The 26,314-nt window shown below is 38.3% G+C and overlaps 1 protein-coding gene across 6 annotated transcripts in view; it reads left to right on the plus strand.

Moving 5' to 3' along the window:
• PCSK5 (proprotein convertase subtilisin/kexin type 5) overlaps positions 1 to 26,314 on the plus strand; it is a 229,397-nt gene that overhangs the window by 53,163 nt on the left and 149,920 nt on the right. For all 6 annotated transcript variants that reach the window (XR_007200827.1, XM_048290931.1, XM_048290930.1 and 3 more), the window contains exons 4-5: positions 17,139 to 17,282; positions 19,575 to 19,651. Coding sequence is in view for 5 of the 6 variants with exons in the window: in XM_048290931.1 (XP_048146888.1) it covers positions 17,139 to 17,282; positions 19,575 to 19,651 (221 nt within the window). In the remaining variant the exon portion in view is untranslated. The remainder of the gene's footprint in view (positions 1 to 17,138; positions 17,283 to 19,574; positions 19,652 to 26,314) is intronic.

Here is a 26,314-nt window from a genome sequence, read left to right on the forward strand (position 1 = left end):
TATACTGGGAAATGTATTATATCTACTTAACTAATATTTTATACTTTTTTTCACCTCAAGAACACTGTGCATGCATCAGGAATGCCAAAATGACCAAAAGTACAGAGTCACAGTGCAGAATTGATTCTGAGGCTTGCCTGTCTTGTGGTCTGATTGATAAGGAATGAACTAGTGTGACGTGTTCAGTTTGCCCTCATCAGAAGCATACTCATAACCTATGAGACTTTTAGGAATTTCTGATACAAACAGTTACTACATTACCTCCCAACCAGGAGGCAAAAATTCAGTGTTATGCAAGGGTAAGGCAATGTCCTAACCATTCAGTAAACAGGATAAAGGAGAGTCTGGATAATGCTTTTAGTCATATGATTTAGTTTCAGGTAACAGCACAAGACCTCAAGTCTCCTCAAGGAGAGGCAGGTAGAACTTCTTAGAAAATATTCCAATTCTGAGGTGTGGAGCAAATAAGGTAACATCTGTGCTTGCTCTTTTGCTGAGAAGATTATAAATTCTGCAGAACTGGCTGTTTCAAAATGAACTCATTTCCAGCTAACAGCAGAAAAACATGGTGGTCAGGGGGAGGAAGTGTGCAGGAGTAAAGAGCCTCAGATATCCCCGAGAGATGGAAGTGTGAATTGTTTAAGGTATTAATACTACTTTTCCATACTTTCTTCTATAGTGATAGAGTTCACTAAATCATGAATAGTATGCCATTTAAGCATTTAATTTCCTGTCTTCATTGATTTTTATGTGAATTTCTAACAAACAAAGCAAGTTATTTTCAGTTTTGAAAACAGTTTGAAACTATATTAAACCCATGTAGTATAAGCACAGTGGCTTAATGAGAGGCATATATATGATAGACTAAACATGAAGTGTATGGCAGGGTTTTCCCTTTCCTGTGTCTTTTGGACAAGACAGTTTATTAATAAACACTAAGTTACTGCTTGGGAATAAAAAACTGCTGATTGGGTTTTATGAATACCAGCTCCTAGTCATACAATTGTATTTGGAGCCAGAAATCCCATTTAGGAAGAAAAAAAGAGAAGTTAAGCAAAGAAAAAGCATTTCTGAAGTTACAAAAAACTCTTCCATAGCCTGGTTTAAGTTTGAATCACTTTTTCTCATTATAAGTCTCCTGGTCTGGCTGAAAATAAGCTGTTGAGGAAGGTTTGTTAAATGTAAGCTTTCACATACAGAGTTTGGATGGGCTTTATATTATACCAGCTGCTGAAACGCTGAAATCCATATACCCTTTATTAACTAGGACCTCATCTACACATGAATTGGAATGCTGATAAAGAAATTAATATAACCTACTTAGAAAGTGTTACAGCTCTTGCATCTTGGTAACGAGTCAGTCTGCTTACTTTCAGGAAACATGATGCTGAAGGAAAAATCTAAATTCTTGTAGACCACTGAATTTGTGTTGAAGAATCAAGACCCTTTTCTGATGGTTAAGTTTCCCAAGATACCACCAAACCTTGAGGCTCTGTGTTCATCCTACCACCTGCAGTATCTTTACCCCTAGCTCTTCAATACTGTCCCCATCCTTTACATCATCTCTTATGACTACCTGAACTACCGAGAAAAAACTACAAACAAACAAGCAAACAAAAAAACTCCAACCAACCAAAGAAAAAACACCAATATTGAAACCTCAAAATAATAGACTAAAGGAGGATGGTTTGAAATTTTCATCAGCAACACTGAGGAGTTAGATTGTTCCAGCTTTCTTGAGGATCTTGACCCTCAATTTATGGTAGCTATCCATTTAGTTTTGATTTAATTATTAGAGGTATTTGCCACTCTCACATGGTTGTCCCTTTTAAAATGTTGCCACCTGCAATTTCCATCTGCTCCCACTCAAGATTGGTGATGAAATACTACATAAGAGGATAAAAGTGTTCTGAAAGTGAAAGCATTATTCTACTTTGTGTCTGTCCTTTGGAAATGTTTGCCCTTACACACCATAACATTGACCCATTGTCATTGATACCGACCAGTGAGAGAGAACGAAGTTCTGAAGGTTCCTGCCTTTTATACCCACTCACACTGGGCATGAGATGTGGTCTGCTTTCACTGGCTGGCTGCTGCTGCTTTACCAGTATTCAAAAGTTTCAAATGTTGACCTCACTGTGTGAAGCAGCTTTGATCTTGTTTGTAATACAGTGATAGCACAGTGATAGCCAAAGACCATATTGTACATTGTGTAAACTATAACCACTGACACATTCTGAGGACTAATTCAGGATTTATTCTTCTGAATTAATCTACATGGGTGGCCAAACCCACTTTTTAAGCTTGGTTTGTTACTATACAAAGGCCTAGGAAAAAATCTTCAGTGGTCTCAGTGTTTGAAAAATTCATACACAAGAGTTGTCCCGTGGTCTAATAGGAGAAGTCAAATGATGGCTGAGTCATTCATCTCTTCTCATCTCTTGGCATGTAGAAGTTCTACATGTAGAGTGTGAGTGGAACAGAGGTTATGACCCACGTTGCCTCCAGGCAGGCACCAAGCAGCAGAGGTCTCCTGATGCAGTCATGTTCTATGAGGAAGGACAGGGACAATTTGCGTGTCTGTATATGTGTTTGGATTTTAAAAAAAAATAATAATTAGAATTCTAACTTACCAGTTATTCTAAGTTACTTTTCTTGTAGGCATTTGTCAATAGGGATACTACTAGGAAATGAACTCACATAGGAAAATTCAATTAGAAGGAATGCATGCAGTATTAGGCAGATTTCCCCCATTTCTCCTTTTGGTGGCAAGGAGATTATAATCACACTGCATGCAGTTGCTCATTTGAGTTGTGTTGTGTTGGGAGAGGCAAGAAGAAAAGTACTTACTGTGGATTGAAAAGTCCTCACTTCAAATATTGTATCCATGTTAAGTCCTGGCATCTGTAAGTCAAAGGATGATAGTTTAAAGTGCCTAAACAGGGGGATAAAACCAGCTGTTTTGGCTGTTGTAAGAATGAAAAAAGAGATCTTTTAATAACAAAGTTCTATCTGTAATGATGTTGTTAGTGAGATAATGTGCAACAAAGTATACAGGCATGTGATCAGATCCCATGCACCTCAGGGGAATTAGGCGTCCCCCTGAATGCCTTGCAGATCAAGGATAGATTTAAGCACATTCCTAAACTTAATGTGTACTTTAAAGTTCTGTTGATTTTTCTCAGCGTCCTCCAAGACAACATTAATTGGCTGCTAATTGGCCCAAATTTTGTGTTTTAATAACCCTGTCATTACATTAGTTGGTTTTGTTGATTGTTTTATGTCAAATGCTCAGTCTCTAGAGGAATTGATGAGGGTGTCTGTAAAAAGACTGAAATGGATCTTCAGTTGAATTAATATAAAAGCTGTATTTATATTACACAACACCAAGGTTATAAAATGAAACCAGCTTTCTTCTTGCTTTCTTTAGAAATCTTTTTTCCTTAAAAACTCATACCAATAGCAGAGCAACCACACAAATCCATATTTTTCTGTTTTAAAACAATTCGTATCTATGTAGTGATGCTTATGAACTAAACTTCTTAAATTTTTCTCCAGAGGTAATTAAAAATCTTTTTTCAAAATTTTATTCTTTTCAAAAATGTTGTCACCCACTCCTAAATGTAGATGTCTTGCATTAACTTTGGCATAAAATAAACACCATTGCTTTCCTGCTAGTTTTCAGAAATCAGAGGGTCTGGGTGTTGGTGGGCCTCATTTCTGATTAAAATCAGTTCAGCAGCATAATTATGGTAGAGTTCAGTAAGAACTTTCATAAGCAGATTCACAAATAGTGAAATTAACCATTGCAGCACTGTAAGTCTGGTGAACTTCAACAGGAACTTTCACAAACATAGATTCACTAATAGTGCAGTTTATTGGAGCAATAAATTATAGATTCTTTTAGATTGCCAGTGATAAATTCACTAGACCTTCAAAATATAAGCGCACTTTGTACATGTACTACATATACAGTAGTATGTAGAAGTATTCCTGAGTATATTCCAACTCAGTTGGAGGTGCAAAACTTAACTAAAGAGGTGCCCCTGCTTTTGAGAGATGAGCAAACCCATTCACTTTTCTGCAAAGGTGGTTGTATTCTCATTCTTTGCCCTAGAGGATTTCGAATGCCAATTTATACTTTTGGGAGTAGTGAAGGTGAGACTATAGTCAAATATTCTGTAATTAACATCAAAAATGGTGGTGCTGGGTAGCCACTTTATATGTGAATGAGATATCAAGAGTAGCTCAGAGATTACAAACTATGGGTCTTGTGCAAAGGTGGAGCAGAAAGGTGACAACTTAGCATCAGTCACTTTTCCACCTGGCTAATTGCAGCATTAGGGGTCATTCTCCACCTGATAACCCATCACTCCATCAGCAGGCCATCATGCCCCCTTAGCCACACATCTCATGGCATATCTCACAGCTGCAGCCCTCATTCCTACTAGATGTCAAAAGGGGAAAAAGTACAAAACATCCCCTCATTTGAATGTTTCATGTCAGTTCTGTGCTTAGATCTCCACAGCTAATCACCTGTGAACAGACAGGTTCATTTGAGTGGCCTGCTGTCTCTCCAAAGACATGGTAAATAAATTCCTGCTCATTGCAGAACAGTTGGACTACATGACCTTTAAAATCATCTAGTTGACTTTTGACATTTTTGCTTAGCATATTTAATTGAGATTTAGTCATAGTAATTAATGTTTTAGTGGGTATTTAGAGTGGAGTTATTCATTATATGCTTATATGTAAGCCAGCATCCAGCTGAAGCTTCCTCTCAAATTATTTGAAGGTAGTTAAATGGCAGAAAAATTAGTTCTTAGTTTTCCCATATTATACTTCTTACTGAGTCTTCAGTGGAGTTCCTGACACAGAGCTGCTTCAGTCTCACAGAAATCAGCATCAGGATCTGAACTTCTTTGGTTAATTCCCCTTTGGTTTGATTGAGCATTGTCTTGATGATTAAAAATCTTAAGCCTTGTAGTTGCATGTTTATCTTGCTCTGTACTTATCTTGTTAGGCCATTCTTTACTAGATTAAACAAATATTCCCCCTTCAAAAATATAATCATGTTGAGTTACTTGCATGCTGCAGTCAAGCCATGTCTTCACCCTCTGAGATAAAAGAGTTTCTTTGAGCTTGTTAAGAATCACTGTAAATTGTGTTTACACCACTTATTTCAGACAATAAGCAGCAAGAAAACAAGCAACAACTCAGTGTTCATTCTCCAGTAACATACTCCATAGAACTTCAGTACTAGGCACATGCATGTATCATTCCAGAAATAGCATCATTGCTGTCATTAAGAAAAGTGTCTTAACCCACTTCTTGCTACCCCACTGCTTAACTACCAAAGAATAATATATAGCTTCACAGAGCATTTTTTGAAGCTGTAGGCGATTGTCTACCTTACATCTTAAATCCTTTTAACCATTACTGGGTTTTATGTAGACTCACATTTTAAGCCTTGCACTCTTAATCCCACAGGCATAATTTTTTGTATGATTTTATATAAAATTGTATTACAAACACACTGCTTAAATAGGTTCATCTTCATAAGTGATCGTGATCACTGTCTCTGTTGCTCTCTGTACTTTCCACTCTACTAACTTTTCTGTCTTCAGATTTGAGACTGTGCTATATAACAACAGTTTCAACTTTCTTAACTACAGGTAAACAGCAGAGCCTCTTAAGATTTGAGACTTAATAATTGCACATGCTAAGCAATGTTTCCTTAAACAAACTGTATGTTAAGAAATCATAATGGATTCAAAGTACAAACTGGTATGTCAGATCTTCTGTTAGCTTCCTTATGAGTGGATATGTTATTAAATACTTACAGATTCGTACTATGTCTCTAATGGATCCAAAGATCTCACTACAGTTCTTAAGTAAGCAAAACCATTTTTGTAGCATGGTTTGTTTCCATGGTAGAACATAACAGCTGGGACAAAGTAGTTCACTGGAGATACATTATATTTCCTTCATAATTCTCCCTTTTACTTGGAGGAACCTTTCTAACTTTGCAACATATTTTTGCACATTCATTTTAAAATCGTATTTCCAGTTAAACAGCAGACTCTTTGTAGGAGAAACAAAATTAGGAGGGAAAAGATGATCCATTTACAGCTCAGATTTGAAAATGGAATCAGCTGAGATCAGAAAGCTAACTGACAGGAATCATAGAAGATAATGATGGTAGGAATGACAAGGGAAAATGCAGAGAGTGTTATATATAACAAGTACAAAGAATATTTTGTAGTGGTAGTACCAGAAAAAGTGGTGGACACAGAGGAATTGTCAACAGTCATAAAATTAAGAACTTGGACTTCTAGTTTACTTTTGACTGTATATATTTTTTCCTTCTGATCATAGCTTTCTTTAGTTCTTTCTTTGAGTGTTTTTTCTGCAGATTTCCTGGATTTGTAAAGGTATCTGCAAATTCTGAAATAGTTATCATGAATGGATATCATTTCAGTGTAGAGACTGCCCTATCCACAGTATAAACCAACAGTCATGAATGTGATTTTCCTCCATTTGTTGTTAGACAGATTACATTTGATGTGCATAAAAGGTGCTTACACTAAGGTTGTATAGTCTCTCTATCTAGAGGAATACATTCCTATAGTATTAATTCAAAACTGTGCTTTCAGATTAGTTCCATATATTCAAGTACTTTACTTGCAGCTGGGAGAAGTTCCTTCATAGCAGTGCTGAAATCAGTGGAATCTATGTGTCTTTAATGCTAAAGTCAGGATTTTGTTTAGCAGCAGCTCCCCAAGTCCCTTAAAGCTCAATAGACACCTGTGTCCACTTCTCCATAAAAACAGTGTTTGCAAATACACTGGACATCTCCAGAACCTTTCTGCAATATCTGTATTTTCTGAGATAGCTTAATCCTGACACTCTGCTGAGATTTCCTGTAAGACCCTTTGCAATTTTGACATTTTTACATACACTGTCTATTTTTCACAGTCTTTAGTGCACAGCTGTGTCATAAATCCCTGGACTAACCTTCTGCAGCATTGCAGAAGAACTTCAAAATTTAGTCATCTGAGTCAAATTTCCTGAGACAGTAACAAGAATAATTGTGTGATACTTCTTTATCTTATGCAAAACTTTTCTGGATTTTTGTCGGGTTTTTGTTGTTGTTCTTGAGTAATCTTTCCTTTTCCTTCTCAGGCCTCCCTAGCTTCTCTAGGCTAGTTCTCTCATTTATGCCAGGTGATTTCATCTGCAAAATATAACTATCCACCCCCTCTAGTGGTTTGGCCTTATCTCTCCAGGTTTCACTTATACTACACAGTGGGCCTTGCATTCATCAAACATAGCACAGTCAAATGGTGAAAAGACTATTGGAGTCTACAGCACTTACTTCCCTGTAGGCAAACTAGAATAGCAGCCATTCATCTTGGTCTGATCCTCAACTGTTAATGAATTTTCACAGCATGCGTTTCCAGTGTTAGATGAAACACTTTTATGAGGCTGTCTAAGGAGGGTATGAAGTGATTTCTGTGCTTCTGTCTCAAGAGAGTAGTTTCATGATCTTAAAGTTTGTCCTCTGGCAAGTTATAATCCCCTGTGATATACCAGAGCAAATAATTGACCAAGGATACAATAATCTGACGGCTTTTATGGCTCTTAGGGAAAATGCTTCTAGGTATCAAGTAGCATAGGTGTTTATTCCTGAACTGAATGCACTGTGAAACAGTTTCACCCTCGGAAACACCACATGCATTCCCCATTACTAGTAATGGAATATGGCGTTCTCTTCATATTCTGACCTATAAGTGCACTGTATTTCCTACCTGCTTTGGTTCCTTGAGAAAGAGCAGGACATGTATCTTTCCTTAAGCCTCCTGAACAAGTCCTGTTGTCTCATATCCCACCCCCCCCCCCCATTGTCCCTCTGTCCCTGCTTCTCCCCCCAGGACATCCTGCCATTAACACCAGATGTCATGAGGTGTCATATTGCCTCATGGATCAGAGGGACCAGACCACAACATAACATAGAGAAGAAAAGACTGCAGCAGTGCAAGAGTCCTTAAAAGTTCCATACAAGCATTCAGAGTCAACATCTCATCATCTTTTTCCTTGAAAGTCCTCTCATTCCTACAAGTTTATAACATTCTTAGAGAAACAAGTTTCCTGGTCCATCCTCTATCAGTTCCCTGCCCATCCCCAGAATCCCAAAATAGTATATACTTCTTAAGCACCATTCTTCCCTTTTCACTGTAACATGAAAAGAGATGGGAAAGAGAAGGAAGTGGATTTGTATAAGCCCCAGGCTCCTCCCACTCATCAGTCAGTCCCTTGGAAGGTTAGTGCTTAATTGAAGCTGTCTGCTCAGGGCCTTCTTTCCATGAAGTTATTTCAATTCTGTAAGATATGTTTACTCAAAGTCTAAATAAAACTACTTTCCTCTTCCATCCTCCTTAACAAGTTGATGTAGAAGTAATGGTCTTTGACTTGAAAACAGCTTAAAAAGTATATTGTGAAGAGTCTGTCTTTAGTAGTATAGCAAGAATCTTTAGAAATTTATGAAAACTATTTTAAAGCGATGTTTTTAACATCTCTCTCTTTAATTTTTACCATAGAAATAATGAAAATATCAGATCTAGCTAGAGAGAGAGAGGGACAAATTTGATCTTGCTAGAGAACTGCAACTGCATGAACTGATGCATTAAAAAAAAAGGCATCTTTGGACTTCCTGTAAAACTGCCCTATTTTTCTTTCTTTTTTGTGATTTAGAAGAGGTCAAATAAAGAAAAAATGAGTCAAAGTCCACATAAAATGGTAAAATGGAAGGAATTGTCTCTCTGAGGAATCATTTGTCCTTCGTGAATACTGAATCCCCAGGGTTGATGGTGCACTGCTGAGGCCAGGGAGCAGCTGTTCTTTTCACATATTCTAATTAGTAAAAGAAGTCCCATACTTTTTTTTTGTACACAGGTCTTTGGGCAAGTAAAAATACATTACCTTTTGATCTGCTTCCTGCACTTCTCATGCTGAGTAGGCTATTTGTACAGTATAGGTGCTATCAAGAGTAGCAGCAGCAGTAGCAGTAAGTCATTGTACAGTGATCTTGAGAGAATATGGCCACATACAGACATATATTTCAATGCATGCTTCTGTCCTTCCGGCATTTTTTGGCGGTAACCACATGAAATTGTTTATTTTTTTTCCTCTCTCTACCCAAGATATTCTACATACTGTTCTTATATTTCTCCCAATGCTTCCCAGGGAGAGTCCATACATTGACATATACCTTTTGGCACATGACTCTCGACACGTGAGTAGTGATTCAAGGATATACAAGATGCACCAGGTCTAATATGCCATTTATTATTATTATTGTTGTTGTTATTATTTATTATTATTATTATTATTATTATTATTATTATTATATTGTGGTGAATCTTTCACAGTGGTTTAAAAAAGTTTTTTAAATGAAACTTTTCATATTTGCCTCTTAGTGGAGGTGGCAGAACATGCACAATAACCATAAGGCATTTTTAGCTACTTCACTTTCTTGGCCTTGAAGGAATCTCTCCTGTTGCCACCTCATGGGTGTTGGGGTTTTAGGAGTTCTCCTTCTGTTTCCTCTTTCTCTTAAAGAATTTTCCCCATACATGTTGCCAGGGGGACAAATTACTGGATGCTTAATTAAAACAAAAGACCTGGCCACAGGGGGAGGGGTGCATCTGGCTATTCTCTTTCACCTAGGCTTGTGGGCTGTGAGTTGTCGTGTTTGGATGGAGAGAGAGGCTGGAAGGAATTTGTCAGCACTGGAGACTTCTGCTTTTTCAGCTGCCTTCCCTCCACCAGAGAAACCCTGGGATCTCAAGCCCGCCTTTCCCTGCCCCGCTGGGAGCTGAGCTGCGGCCGCCCTGCTCCCACCGTTGCTTTGAGCCTTTGCTACTCTGTACCCCGCACACCCTGCCTGCCCAGACCTCCAGGGGTTCCCACCGCAGCTCCGGAGTTCGATACATCTTGGCTGCCACCTGGGATTTGTGCTTGTCCCTGCCGCTCCAGCCTGCTGTTCCCCAGGGTCCGGCCGGACACCGGGATCGGCTGCCCAGGGGTTTGTGAAGCCTTTGTTCCATCCCTTCCCGATATCCCAGGGCACCGGTGCCGCGTGCTCCCCGAGCTCGCTCCGGAGCGCCCCCTGCAGCCGCGGGGGAACCATCGCACCTGCCCTGCTCACCGGGAGCCGCCAGCGCCCCTGCCGGCTGCGAGCGGAACTGCACCCGAGGGGAAAGGGCCTGACAGCCGAGAAGGCTGGGACTGGGTTTGTGATTGTTTGCTGTTACTGCCAGAGTTATTGTTGTTTGTTTGCCTTGTTATACACATATAGATATCTAATAGTAAAGAACTGTTATTCCTATTCCTCATATCTTTGCCTGAAAGCCCCTTAATTTCAAAATTATAATAACTTGGAGGGAAGGGGGTTGCAATTTTTTTTTTTTTTCATTTCAAGGGAGACTCCTGCCTTCCTTGGCAGACACCTGTCTTTCAAACCAAGACAATGGGAAAGAAACAGGACTAGAGGCAGATGTCCTAATGGAGACACAGGTTATGGTGCATGCAGGAGGAGGTGATGTTAGAGGCAGTTGCAGCTGGGAGAGAAACTCTGCTGTCTGAAGACCTAGAAGTGGGGGAGCTTCCACTCCTACAAAGGGTGCACTGTCATCAGGCTGTGGAACATGGACATAAAGGGCTTCCCTAAATTAATTTGTATTTAAGCCAGCACACAGTTTACAGAAAAAACACCAGTATTGATTTTAAAAAGTGCCAATGATGAAAAAGTGCTGGACTTGTCTTGAACACAAATTTATCACATTATGAATTATTCTGGTTTTGTTAAGAATAGCAGTTTGATCACAGCCAAAAAATAACATTTATGAACTCCTTATTTTTCACTGCAAAAACCCATGTATGTAGGTTTGTAAGTTATTCTTGCCTCCCTATAGTCACCAGATACTCTTAGGAATATAAGAAGCCCTTTCATATTGATTTTCTGTTCCCCTTCATTGCTTAAACAGGCAAAAAATAATGTATGTCTGTGATTGCTTTATTGGCCTCTAAGTGTATTCTTTGTTAATGAATCAGTGAAGCTTAAGAACCAAATTCATCTCTAAAGTAAATTAACTAAACCCTCTGAAGCTGCACAAGCAATAAAAATTGGAATTAAATATTTAATATGATGCACCCTTGAAATATTTCTCTTGATACAGATACAGATAAAAAAAGTGGCAATTCAGTAAAGCATGACTCCAGAAGTCAGATAATACTTCAGGCAAAATAATCTTGCGTTTGAGATTAACCACACTCTGTATTACCTGCCTGCTCCTGCTACTTCTTAAAAATAAAGTGTGCAGCAACAATCAGAAATTATTTAAAGATGTAACTCAGAAGGAAATACTTTTCCTATACAGTTAGCAAGTGCTGTTTATCATGCACTTAGTATCAGATTATGCTTGAGGGAAAAAAAAAATTCTGCAAGTGTTCCTCCTTCTAAAAATTCTTCTTTGATCATCTGTTTATTGTGATAAAATAATTTTTTTAAAGTGAGAAATACTTTTAAAAAGAAATACTATTTTAGTAGTCTAGTTAGAAAATGTAGCTTTCAAGTGCTTACTCTGGAGAAGCCAAAAAGTCAGTTCACTAGATCACATTGTCTTAACAGAACAAGATGTCCATTTTAATAAGAACCCTAGCTTTCCAAATCTCTTGATTACTACCTTGCTTGCTTCTTTCATTCCCGTTTAAAATTGGATCACCTGAAGAGCATAATAAAAAATACGTTATTTCTCTTTTTTTTTTTGCAGGAAAGAGAGAATAATTGGCAAGTTTTAACTTAAAACACTGCGCATACCTATACTTCAGAAAGCTGAATGTAGCATTAGGATGTCTCCTCTATTAAAAAGCTTATGAATTTTGCTGCCTGTGCATTTGCCTGGACCAAGCTAGGAGTGCCAAATGCCCCACATTACATTCCCTTCACAGAAGAGGGAGATAGTCAACTTCTTTAACTCCCCAGAATGTCAGAATCAGCCCTGTGTGTCCCCTTTCTCTCTGCTTGTGTTGATCAAGGCAAGCTGTAGGTCCTTGACTGTCCTTCCTGTACAAGCAATCTTGTGCAACTGCTGTCCTCTCCGTGCTTGCGGGTTGGTAGCTGACAAAACCCCCTGTTGCAGAGAACATGACTGTAGTCTTTTTGTTTCTGTCTGTGCCAAAGACCATTTCACTGCTACTCTAAGGAAACCAGACTTTGTTGTTGTTCCTGCTTCTGTTCTTCTCAGTACTCAGAGTCTATCTTTTCTAATCCCTGACTGGGGTCTAGTATTTCAGAGCTTTCCCAGGATCAGAATTATAAGTAGTCTTCCACTAAATGAGATCCAGAACTTTTCAAATTCAAAATTGGTATTCAAAATTGTGTCATTCTGATTATCATGTTTCTCTATATCCCCATAGATATTGACTAGATCTTGCCAAATAACTTCTTGTAACTCAAAAACTACAAGAAACCAGTGCAGTGAAGTCATGAAGACTTACAGAGGGCACAATATGCCATTTCTGAGAAACTGCATGTCACAAAATTAGAAACTTCTGTTTCTACTCTGTTTTTGTAGACTAATAGGCATTGCAAAGCAAGACAGAACCGAATTTTTAAAAGTTATTTTTCTTGTAATTTGATTTTAATCTCTGTAATTCCAAAATATTCTAATCATTGATATGTTCTTGATTTTTCAGTTTAACTGTTCAGTTTTGTTCCTAATCCCTAACTGGATATACCAAGACTCCAACTACAAAAATTAGTGTGGCAGACATATTAAGATAATGATAATGACCATAAGGTAGATTCTAGAGACAATTTCACAAAATAACTATGAGAGTTCACATCCATGTCTGATACTGACTACAACATGCAAACTTCAGAAAATCAATCTAATGTTATATCTGCTTGTTAGTTGCAAAAAGGCAGGCTTCCAAAATGTCTGTCCAAAGGTATAAAAGATATATCTAGAATAAGATATATTATGTGTTTTTATGCTCTTAAGTTGAATTTCAAGAATGGGAAAAGTTCAGTATTCGATATTTTTCATACAATAGCCCTCTTTCTTCCCATATGTACTTCAGAAGTTTTTCCACCTTCACATGGTTTCTATTAAATACCATTGGTTGTATCATTAACATTTTCACATTAAACAGCCCAAACAAAACCATCATCCTTTGAATGCCCTTTTAAAATCTCAGTAAAATTACTCTAAATAACTGGGCAAGGGTTTGTTTATTCCTTTTGATGGTATTCTCCCGGCAATGGATGAAAAAAATGTATGTTGAAATAGTGCTGATTTAATGCAGTTCTCTAGTCATGGTACCAATGCAGGAAATTTCTGTTACTTTATCTTTTCGACAAGCAGAAAATGCAGTAGAATGGTCTAATTCTTTCCTTCAAAATCCAGAAAACAGCAGTTCAAAGATTGACAGATCTAGTAAAAAGTTCCAACCACTGTATTTGTACATAATTATGGCAAAGGTGTTTTTATTCTAAAAAGAAAGAACAGGGAAAATAGACTGAAAAGGAACCATAAAATTCAGTACTTGCCCATTGATACAAAATTTAGTCACTCTGGATCACGTAACTTATTATCATGACAGATGTTTAATAGTTTTTTATTTGGGTAACACTGTAAACGGAAGCAGTGCTTCCAAATTAATTAAAAAACAGCCCTCTGCTAACAACCTGACAATGTAATTGGCGTTGGTGGTAAAGAAGTACGATTTGGTTAAAGAAAAATTATGGAGTGGAACCCAGGAAATTTCCTTGCAGGAAATGTTTTTTGAAGGAAAGAGGAATTTTAACCCAATCCAGCAGCTAAGCACCACATAGCTGCTTACTCACTCTCCCACCAGTGGGATCAGGTAGAGAAAAAAACAAGAAAACATATGCATCGAGATAAAAACAATTTAGTAGGGGAAGCTAAAGCTGCACACACTAGCAAAACAAAACAGGGAATTCATTCACCATTTTCCAGGTGTTCAGCCATCTCCAGGAAGCAGGGCTCCATTGTGTAAAAATTGTTTGGGAAGACAAATGCCATCACTTGGGACATTTTCCCCATCCCTCTTCTCCTCCCGTCTCTAAGTACTGATCATGACATCCTGTGGTCTGGTCAGGTGAGATCACCTGTGTCCCAGCTGTGTCCCCTCCCAACTTTTTGCTTGTCCCCAGCCGCCTCACTGTGATGTGGGAGTGATGTGAAGAGAAAAAAAGGCTTTGCTCTGGTAAGCACTGCTAAGCAATAACACAGACATCCCTGTTTTATCCAAACTCTGTTCATCACAAATCCTAAACAGCCCTATACTGGCCACTGTGAAGAAAATTAACTCTATCCCAGCCAAACCAGTTGAAAGGGACAGGAAAGAGTGCAAGTGAAGCCAAGTAGTAGGTGGCATATTAGACGCTGTTCGGTGTGGAGTGGCATATTTATACCATATACCATATAAGAGAGTGCTTGAAAAGTAATTGCACTCCAAGATTTAAAGTGTTCTTGATTAAAGGCAAATTGGACTGCTTCAAGAGGAAAATGCCCATTCTAATTTATTTGGAGAAAATCAGACATGAATCTGGGGGAAAGTCTACTTTGTGATTAAAATACAGGAATCTTAGATCAGATGTTGAATGAAACAAAACTGGAGTTTCAGTTGTAAAAGACAGTACTGGAAGAGAAAACTAAGGCTAGAAACAGGACAGAAATTAAGAAGCAAATAATTGAATAGAAGGGAAAGAAAAGTAGAGAACAGAAGTGAAAAAATCCAGATGCTCTTCTAAATAGGACATGAGAGGTTGTTTTTTATTGTAATGATAATAGCTGAACGTTTCGTCTGCTGTTGAGCTACTCCCATTTGGATGCTTCTTTGCTGCCTGCCTTTACATTCTGTATCCATAATTACGTAAGCTGTGTAGTAAAGTTAAGAGTGGGCCCACAGTTATGACTGCTTTACCCTTGATTTTTCAATTTGACCTCCCATGTCTCTTGAGAGAGTCACCAGAGCGCACAGTAAGGCAAGAGATGTCTTTGGTGGTTGTCTCCATGTGTGTAGCAAAGGCCCCTTCAGTCACCAACACAAAGGCAAAAATATTCAAGTAAGGCAAGTGAGGGCAATGGACTCATTAAGGGAAATGCTGGTGATGTTCTGGCAGAGATCCAAAGAGCTTACAAAGGAATGGGGATTAAAATACTCATATGCTTGCTCAGCCTGTGTGGTTTGGCTGGCATGAAAGCAAAATAACAAGCTCATCCCCTAGGAAGAGAGGACAAGACAGTAAGTAAAGCAGCCAAGGGTCATTTAGCATTTCAGAAAATGGGATAAAGGCACAGTGTAATGTCCCAATAAATCTGACTGGAGGCCAGAGCCAGGAATCCTGATTGCCCATTGTAGCTCAGTCTGGGGTTTTCCCTGTGGCTAGAGGCTGGTGCTTCCACCTTCCTGTCTCTTTGTCTTCACATCAGCAGAATGTGGAGGATGATATTAAAAACTTTTGCAGGTATTTTCTGGTGCTTAATTTAGTAACATTTTGTAAAAGAGAAACGTACCTGGAAACATTAAATTTGTTTAACTGTCTTGTTTGTACATTAGAAATCCTCATGTGTACAACCATTACATTCAGATGGCAAGTTTACACTGTACTTAATTTCATATAGCCAGCAGCATGAGCATTTCCAAGCAATACAGAGAACAAAAGCTACACATTCCTTGGAACAGGTCCCTGAAGTCCTTTGTGTGGGGATGGATAGACAGAGAGAGACAGATATTTACAGGCACAAGGGAAAGACCCTGAGAGAGACTATATTATGTATAATAATATAATCTTCCTCTAGTAAAAACAAATGACAACTCTTAAATCCTCTGATTTGGGTGGTAAACTGGAGAAAAAGGAAGAGGAAAATTACAATTTAATAGAAATCAGTTTGCACATAGGATTGCTAATGGTTCTTCAGTGTGCTGACTGGAGGGGACTAAGTCAAGGTGGAGTGCACCCCTCCAACTGTATTTACTCCTTACAAATTGTGGAGTGACACAACATGAGGCTGAAGTGGGGTCATGAGGCGGTGGGGCAGGGATTGAGATGGAGCATGCTCTACAGGCACTGTTGCGATGATACAAGTTTGTTTTTTAATTTATTTTTTCTTCCTCCCACCTTTTGCTTTTGCCTTTCCCTGTACCCCTCTTTTTCTGTTTTTGCCTGTTGCTCTGTCCAAGCCTGGCAGAGCTGCCGGAAAGCAGGACTGATGAGAGAGGCTCATTTAACTAATTTCACAGGGGCGGGTGATGCATGTGGATTAGAGAGTCGCTAATGGGACATTACAAATACCTGAGGGTCATGTCTCATTGCCATGGCAAGCCAGATTTCTTTACAGGAACTGGGTGCATTTGTGCTTAGGAAGAGGCTTTCAGTTTTAATGTACGCTAAACTTTCTTTCTCCATCACACTGGACTTGGTTACTCTGAAAGCTGTACCCCAGGCTGCTCTCAATCAACACTATCTACAATCCATCCAACCCCCTAAGATGCAAGTTTTTCAGGATGGTGTTTTCATTACAGGTTCTTAACTGTGGCTCATCTCCTGCTGATACTGCAGAAAACCTGCCAAAAGCATTCTTTTATAGATAGAAATGAGTCTTGATTAGTTTCCAGACATTCTGTCAAGAAAGTGTACACAGCATGTAAGCTCTAAAAAGCAAGGTGTTTTTTTTTTCCCATGACCATTCCAGTACAGGCATTTTATCCACATATGGTTTGTTTTTTTGAAAAAAAAAAAAAATTCAAATATTTCAAATTCAGTACAGCTGAATGCTTCCCTTTTGTACTGCTTAGCATGAACAGTAACCAGAAGGAGAAATAAGCAGGACTAGCAGTTTTTATACAATTTACGTTTCTTTTAAAATTGTTTTCTGTCTAAATAAAGGTGTTGATTTTGTATAGTTCCTACTCAAATCAGTATGTTCATGGGCTGTTTTAAATGGTAATGTTAATGGTAATGTTAATGTAATGGTAGTATCTCAACCCCTCATTGCTCAGTAATCTCCAATATCCAATATCTTTATCTCCTCTTCTTTCCCCAGCACTGCAGTGACAACACCCACCATTGCCAATCAGATATGAATATAGTAGGTGCTTGGAAGAGAGGTTACACTGGAAAGAATGTTGTGGTCACCATCCTGGATGACGGCATTGAAAGAAACCACCCAGACTTGATGCAGAATTATGTGAGTGTCCACAAGAGTCCAGATTTTCTGCTTTGTTATTACTCAAAGAAAAATTTGCTGCTTCTAAAAAGATGGAGAAAGAGAGGAGGAAAGATGGAAGAATTATAAAAGTTTTATTAAATTCCTTAAATGTTGACACCAATGGGAGGAAGGAAGTCAGTTTTTGATACTATGTATTGTTTTAGTTAAGACTGTATTTCATCGGAACATATTTAATATCTGGATGGCTCTTGTAGCTGAGTCCTGAATTTCTGAAGGACTGGAACCAATTACTGGATATTTTTTGTCTCTTTTGCAATTTTTTTACTTAATATCTTCACACTCTCAGAACTTAGAAATGGAATACACTGCTTTTCAGTTAACACATGCAACTGAATTCCATGTTTGGCCAATACATTTAGTCAGCAAGACAGAAGCTTTTCTCAAAGACAGTAATTTTACAGTAATCCTTCCATACATTAATTTTTAAAGCTATTTATCTTACTGCTAGAAACAGTATTAAAGGAAAAATATATGACCTTTCATGATTCACTCAGTTAAAACCAGGTGTAGAATATTGTGTTGTAGAATATTCTTTCTAGTAAATCTCTTTTAACTGAGTCCCCTCACAACTTGTGATAGAGTTGCATCCTTTGTTTTTTTGTGTTCTGTGTCCATGTTGCCTCAGGAGGTTTCTGTTTGCTTGTAGTTCACCACATTTAGATGACTGGTTTAATCAATCTTGGAGCCTGATAACATAAGGAGAAGCTTCTTCTCTAGTGGGTTACTTCCTGAGTTAGTGTCAGAGTTTGAAGCTGTTCAGAGCATCAGGGCCACGTTTTGCTGGAGTGATTTGTCCTATCTCTTAGAAGTAGGCATTAGCTGAAGGCTTGTAACTGTGAGAACCTTATGATTTATCTGAAATAAAGTGTGCAAGGTGTCCTTCTACACAGAGTAATAAAACAAACAAATATATTTGGATTGAGCTGGACTGGTGAAGATGACCAGAGCAAGGCATGTACGAACCTTCACTCCCGTTACAGATCTTGTTAAAGAGCCCTAAACACAGGCTTTTTGTCAGCAAGCTTACCTTGTTGATAGAACAAACATTAAGAGATGAAGGTGACAAAAACATCTTTAACAATCCATTAAAAACTACAATGGTCTCCACAGCTTAAAGCCACTTATTTTAAATTAGCCATATATACATATGTGTCCTTCCCCATGCTACATGTGGAACTCAGATTGGAAGGTGTGAAAACACAAGTGGGGGGCAGTTGCCCTATTTGTCACTGTATTTTGATCCTAGCACATGACACATCTTTCATTTTAATATCTTAAATTATTTAAATAAAGCAAGTATAATTTTATCTCCTCAGTGAATGACCCCGATTGGATCATGTCGCCTCATTCTAGTACTATCCTTCCACTGAATGTACAGCAACTATTTATTTCCTTACCACTTCTCTCTCCCTTTCCTCATGCCAACAAGGAATTTCCCCAAATTCACAAGCAATACACATTGCTTGTTTGATCACAAATGCCTTCTATACCTCAGATTATAGGTGCTGCAAATAGTAATATTTGAGGTGTATGTGTAACTGGTTTTCAACAAACAAAAGTTTAAAAATTGCTGCTTGCCGTGTCAACACACTGCATGCTACTGCGTCAATTAATGAGAGCCATACAAACCAACAGCTGTTTACTTTATAAACTATTATCCGCTGTAAGAATCCTGACAAATATGGACCAAAAGGACGGATATCTTGCAGATATTTGAAACAGTCATACTCCCAGGGAAATTGGGAAGCAGTTTGTGTTGCTTTCCAAGATGTAATTTTATAATTATATTGTATTATAATTATATTTTATTATAATAATATTCTTAAGAAAATTATATTATTCTTATTTCTTGAAACAATGGCTGAAATTTCAGTTATTGTTGGGCAGATAATTTCTTGAATCTTAAAATATACAGCAAAATCCCAGTTTTGAGAATGAACTCTCTTAACTTCTGAAAGGTTCTTAGAAGAAAAGTGGTCTTCTAGTTAAATGAAACACCATTTTCTGTTTCCTTCCTAATACTGCACTTATACTTTTTCAGAGCATTTTTTATCCTTCTCTGTTTTCCAAAATTAAAATAAAATATATAATTCCCATATATAATGCTTTCCTAAAACACAGTCATCATTAAACTACAGGAATATTAGTTAGCCTAATTACTCATTTGTATGAACCTGCTGACGAATGTATAGGCCGCAAGTTGATGGCTAATTAATTAGCAACTGGTTTTCTTTCTTTTGTTGGATACAGGATTCACAGGCCAGTTTTGATGTAAATGGAAATGATTTTGACCCTATGCCTCGATATGATGCCAGCAACGAGAACAAGTAAGGCACTATGACACCGTTGACATTTTCTATCTAAGTCATCAGGTAGAAAGTACCAGTTCATCTATGAAACTCTACAAAACTTCATTTTTCATAAAACAGAATGATCTGCATTAAAATCTTTGTGAAATACATATTTTTATCTTTTCCATGGACACATATGACTCTTTGAAAGCCTTTGAAACTATCTGAAAACACATAAGAATTAGTCTGAGAGTTCTGGGCATGTGAAATGAATCCTTTTCAATCCCTTTGGGAGGAAGAATATGTGGGATGACTTACTTTTCTTAAATCTAATTTCATTGAATTATTGGGGGGTTATTCTGTGTGACAATTGTCCTAGTTTGTGACTCTCCTGAACTTTGTATAGTTTTTATATTGAAGAAGTAGGCAAGTTAGTGGAGGTTGTTGCTTTTTTTCCCCCCTCCAACGATGTCTCTTAAAGTGATGGAGATTTTTCATGTGAATTTTGATAGAAACCTTATAAACACAGAAGTGGGAATTCTGGCAGGTTATATCTGTGTCACATGACTAGTTGGAGATACCTCAGTGAATGACATGTTTTCCCCTAAGAGCTCTGCTTTCCGATATTTCTCATTCCAACTCTGCTCTTTGGATGTGCTATGGTTAAGGCTTGGAGAAAATCAGGAAGAACACCTCACCTCAGGAAATGGGCCACTTTTCCGCCCAATGGACATTTGAAGGCAGTTATTTGTTGATAACATTTTCTTAGCTAGGTACTTGGCAGAAAGAAACACCCTTCTGTGGAATTGCATCATTTGGAGGAAGGAGAATCCTACTAGTTGTCAATATGTTGACTATGCATTTTGTTTTCTTGAGGTTTGGGTTGTTTTTATTTTTAATTGTGAAAAGCATTTAATAATTTCTGCCTGAAGAAAAGAAACAACAAATGATGAAACCTTGTCCTTTACGCAACTAAAATGCTTTGGGCAATGTGTTGTTTCTTTGCTACAGATTTTCTCCAGAAGAATTGTGCACCCAGGTGCAGGTGCAAGCTGGGAGTCAGTTGCAAAACTTAACATTGATTTAACTGCAGAAACCAACTGGAGCAACCTTGGATCACACTTTGATGGGAGAATCCTCTCCTGGTCAAAACCTTCTTTATGAAGGCTGTTACATCATAATAGGACAGGCTGAAGAACAGGGCCTCATTATTGCCCTCTGTAGATACTCCTCAGCGCAGCTGCAGGTTTGCATCACAGCACATCCCTGTCTTCTTTTGTCCATCACACGCCTATCCCTACATACACTTCAGGAACACATCCTGGCTCATCTGTGAAGATGTTCCTCTTCTTGGATGTGGGGTATAACAAGGGTGCGCTTGGAGACTTCCGAGTTTCAGTGCACTTTCAATGACTTCTTGGTGCAGCAAGAAGCTGCATACCTTCACATGTGCAGCTGAATCTTTTTCTTTGACTGAGTACTGAAGTCACGTTCTTACAAAGCATGTCCAGAGAAGGGAGTCTGCTTTCTATTTTATTAGTAGTTGAAGTTTTATATGGGATATAAATTTGGGCTGCTTCTTTTCTCTCCTAGAGCCTAAGGGATTTTAGTGTTCATACCCTGCCTCCCCCTTAAGTACTTTCACTGCCCAGTCCCCAAGGTTCTGCAGTGAAATCTGGTGGTAGGAGGGCAGAAGTTGTGCAGTACTGAGCTTTGTCAGTGTTATCAGGAAGTACAGTGCCAGTGTAGAGTCAGCTTTTGTACACCAAGGATACATGAAGCATCTTTTCAGTATAAGATTACTTGGCAGCCTAAGCTCTGCTTAAAGCCTCAATGTTTCCAATTAGCAAATATACCAAGCGTGATAAGAATCAGCTAACCACCTTCAGTTTTTGCAGCTCTTGCCCTTTTTTCCCAGTTGCCCCTGGACTCAACAAGAATTAAACCACTACGCATCACAGTATGTAGTACTGAAAAGCACTGCTAACAGCCTGTTCATATTTTTTGTGTCTAAAATATCTTCAGAAATTGGGGCAGGAATTCAGATTGTCCAGCATACATGGCCATTTGGCACTAGATACTCAAGTTGTGGCTGGAAGTCGAGCTAAACACAACCAGGGAACATTCTGAAAGCCATGATGTGTAGATTAGTTTAGTTGATTCCTGCTTCCTGCTGTAGCAACTAGACAGACAACCTTGCATAAGAGTGATTTGTGTTTTCCAGTGAAGGTGGGATGTACTAATGTGCAGTTGTTTTCGAGATGATCTAGTTTATTCTGCCTCATTTTATAATCCAACCTTAAGGGATGGAATGATAAAGGGCAAAAGGAATTGCTGTAAAAATAAACAGGTGTCTGGGCTGCTTTGCATGCAGCTGTGAAACATCAGGGTATTGGATCTGTGCGCTAGCTTTTCACTTTTAATTAGAGTGAAGACTTTCTGTTGCTGAGGCTTATTGGCGAGCAAAAAGGAGTGAGAAAAATTAACTGTCGATGGCTTTAGTGTGAGTACCAGAGTGGCACTTTCCAAAATTGTATTTTGGAAGTTTTACATTAAATCTTCTATTCGCTAAGGAGAACAGGAGGGTAGGAAGAAACATTAGACTAATCTTTCAAGGCTTGTAGTCAAAATGGGTGGGATGATAGTTTCTTTAACTACTGTGGTATGTAGGCGTACTGCCAGAAGTTTACTTTGGTTTCTACAAATTGCCAGCAAATCGTGAAGCTTCTAAATGGTGCAGACCTATACTAGAGTTTCCTTTTGCTCAGAAGCAGTCAGCTGTGGATGAAGTAATTTCTGCTATGCAAAGCATCTTGTTTTGGTTTACTGCCTTTTTTTTTCCCCCCTGTTATTCCACTGCTATTTATTAACATATGTTTAAAAAAACAGGCATTATCAGTCACAGGTCCATAACAGAATGCAAATGGGATCACTAAAATGGTATTGTGCTTATTGTATAGCCTCAGGAATAAAACAGAAATATTAGTGATTTTGAGCAAACAAAAATGACTTTTTCATAAGAGATTTCTTAGGGGTATTTCAAAGCTTAGGTTTTACTATGGTGATGGGTACTTTAATAAAACAGAGGGACTTCTAAAAAAACTCCTTTAAATAATGCCAGTTGACTTTAATGCAGTTCTTATTAAACTTACATAAGAAAAAGTAAAAGTGAGCTATGATTTTTGTTTTGGAGATAGTGAGTCACTCTTTGGATGCCTCTTCAACATTTTTCAATGATGCATCCCATTACATAAATAATTTATTTCAATAACGTCCTAAATTGCTTTTTAATGAGTGTAAGATTTTTGAGAGACAGCAATTCTTGTCGTTCAAAAGTTATTAGAAACAGAATCTCTTATGTCTAAACTTTTCAATATGGGGACAACTTTACATCTTCTCTCACAAACAAAAAGTTAGTGAGTTGCTAAGTTTCAGTCCTGTTTGATCCGACACACTGGCATTATTTTGCCATGGCATCCATTATGATTCATTATTACTTTCCTTTGCCAGTCACATTAATGTAGATGCTCAATAAAATGCCAAAGCCTTAATTTTCTTCCCAGAGTGACAAACTGCTAGTTTATACTCTCTGCTTATGGTGAAGGCCTGTAGTACATCCAGAGTAATTTAATCATATTGGATACAAGATATTTGTCAGGCAGATCAACTTCTGTTTCCTCCTGGATAGTCAATAGAAGAAAATTAAAAAGCTTCATTGACTGCTGTGATGCTATTCAGTGCAGATACCTGAAGAACTGAGCACAGCAAACACAGAGAGTCTGTGAAGTCTCTCATTGGTGGCTTGAAAGATCATCTCAAAAGGTTGCCACAGCAGCAGTGTGATAGAAAGGAGTGCTGACAACTGGGAATAACTTTCTATGCCGTTTATGCATTTTGAGTGCTGCTGTGCACCTGTTGCTATTGATTTAAAATTTGCCATATTGTGTGCTGCAGACAAAACAGAAGGGAAGATAAACTGTACAGAGAAGCACTGCTGCCCCATCTTGTGCTTTCAGTGGGAGTAATGTATGAGCTCTTAGGTAAAGGCTTTTCTTTCAGAGGGAATCTCGATTGTGTTTGCTCTTTTTTTGTACCCTGACTTTTCAACATGGCTCTGGCGGCTGAAAAACCAAAGCATGAAGTGATGTTGTCAGCTGGCAGAGTGTGGTCTGTTTGATGCCAGAAAAGCATCTCTGATACCATAGAAATATTCCTTAATGGGAAGGTAATTTAGGCTAGAGAATTAGCTTGATATGTATATGTATTTCAGATCAACAGAATTAAATGCTTACGCCGAGTATTGTTGATTCCAGGTACCAGTGACTAAATGTCAGCTGTCTAGTGCATCTCAGTGTCACTGCAAATTTAATGCACTTTGGTTGGGATCCTTGGGAAACTGCAGATTTTGGATTGTTCTCTCTAACTGGTGACGTGCTCATTTGTGAAAACCAGGGTCTGAACCAAGCAGTCAGAGGTCATTGGTATAGAAGCTGCAGTCAGTGACTGCAATCCTGATTTATTGTGTTTTGATTCTATTCTGATTCTAAACTCATTGATATTATGGCCACATCCTATTGTGCTGCGACTTTAGCAGGTGGTAGTAGTGAAGTAAGTTCAGTCTGTTTCAGCTTACAGACTGAGATGCCACTTTTACAAGGCGCATTTTTGGTGATTCATCAACTAATCTCCAAGTTACAATCTAGTCACCTGTCATGGTTTAGAAATGGTATTCCCCAATTTACTGTTCCCACTAAATACTAAAGACCTTGTGTCGCTTCTTTCCCTTCTTCCCGCTCCCTTACAGCGGGCTGGAGTGGAGAACTCAGGGCACTAAAGGTGAAGATCATTGGCTGAGATAAGAAGAGTGTACCGGGACAGCAATGAAATAAGACCAACAGTAATAACACTAGTAAGAACAGAGTGTGCAAGATAGGTGAACAATTCACATGTGATTGCTCACCACAGAACCCCACACCTGACCTCACACTCCTACAAACCAGCAGTCCGAGAAACAACACCCCTCTGAACAACACCCCCTCTCCCCTTCCTGGCTCGAGGTGGCATCAAATAACCCCAGGGTGGTGGCTACATCTCACCTGGCTGCTGTTAAAGTTAACCCTCTCCTGGCCAGAACCAAGTCATGACCCAACCAAGTGCCATGGGACATGATGGAGCATGAAGAATATCTTACTCCATGACATACTAGATCTTGCCAGTAGTTGTTGCTTGCCAGTAGTTAAAGGTTCCAGTGTAAAATTGTAAAAATAAGGGAAATAAACCTTGCAGCATGCGGAATTGTACTGTGATACAGTATAATAATTTTACAGATTCGTTTGGAGCAATTTTTTTCTTCACTTTCTGTTTTAACTGTTACTTAGAGTCTCTGAGTGCTTTTATACAACATGCTTGTCCTTCAGATTGCCATACCTCCGGGGCAATCATCATACATGCTTCATTTTTTCTCTCTCAGGGTAGAACTGAAAGCATGTGTGTCGAATCTTCTAGCAGAAAACTTTATTTTCTTGAAAGGAAATTGTTGTAAAAACACGGAGCATGAATCCTCACTATATACTGCATTTGATAATGTTTTTCTTTTAATGCGAAACAGGTTAACCTATGGGAAGAGGTGAGGCGTGCATTAAAATAGAACAGAAGATAAACTAAGTGTTGATGTTTTGAAGTTCTCATGTTTCCCTGTTTCAGAGTAAGAGGTCTATTCATTTGAAGTTTTCTGAAAGTAAGTGGGATCTTAGAATTGCTGGAAACTGAGGACAATTAGCCAGGGTAGAGGAGAGGCACTCTCTGTTAAGTCAATTCATCTACCCATGATAGGTGCCCTCATCACTGGTGTTCGTGATCAGTCCTTGATGACAACATTTCGTATTGACAAGACATTAAACAAATTCATTGGACTACAAGCCTTGATTAAGTAGTCTTTTGATCTAGGTTCCAGCTTCAACAGTGGAAAATCTCATCGTGAAAGTTTTGTCAGATTGCAAAAATTGGCTTTTTGTTAAACTCTTCTAATCTGCTCATATGTTATCACACTGTGTTACATAGTCCCATCTGATAACTATAAGTGGTATAATTCACAATTTTTGAGAGCCATAGGAAAGACAATTCCTTGAGTACTCATGGAAAGGGAGAGAAGTGAAACAGAGGAATAAACAAACCCATATTCAGCTAGAATTCCAGTTGAAAGATGAAAAAAAAGTCTATTTTCTATACCCTGGTATCAGTCACTGACCAGTACTCTTTACTGCTTTACTGGTGTTTGAGGAACAGTGCTCTTCCTTTTTATGATGCATAAGACTCTCATGGTCTCAAAATATTTAACCAGAACACTTAAGGAATGCCTTCTTTCTGTTTCTAATTACTGAAATACCAGACAATGAGCTCACAAATAAAATTAAGTTCTGAGGCATTATGCAACTGCTTCTGGTGCTTTTATGTAAATTACTGATCACAATGAGTCAGATAATCCCTTATAATTCAAAGTCAACAATAGGAGGGATACAAACTTTTGTGAATTCTTTTCTATCGAGTTACATGTGAAAGGTTTTTTTAGACGGTCTTTTTCCCAGAGTAGGTATTTTCTCTAAGTATGTGTATATATTTTGAGGTTTTGAACTTAGCAGGGGAGAATTTACAGCTACAGTAGGCTAGTTTTGATGTGGTAAAATGGTAAACCAGTTTCAA

The sequence above is a fragment of the Corvus hawaiiensis genome, chromosome Z (assembly GCF_020740725.1).
Source record: "Corvus hawaiiensis isolate bCorHaw1 chromosome Z, bCorHaw1.pri.cur, whole genome shotgun sequence".
In the NCBI taxonomy this organism is placed as follows: domain Eukaryota; kingdom Metazoa; phylum Chordata; class Aves; order Passeriformes; family Corvidae; genus Corvus; species Corvus hawaiiensis.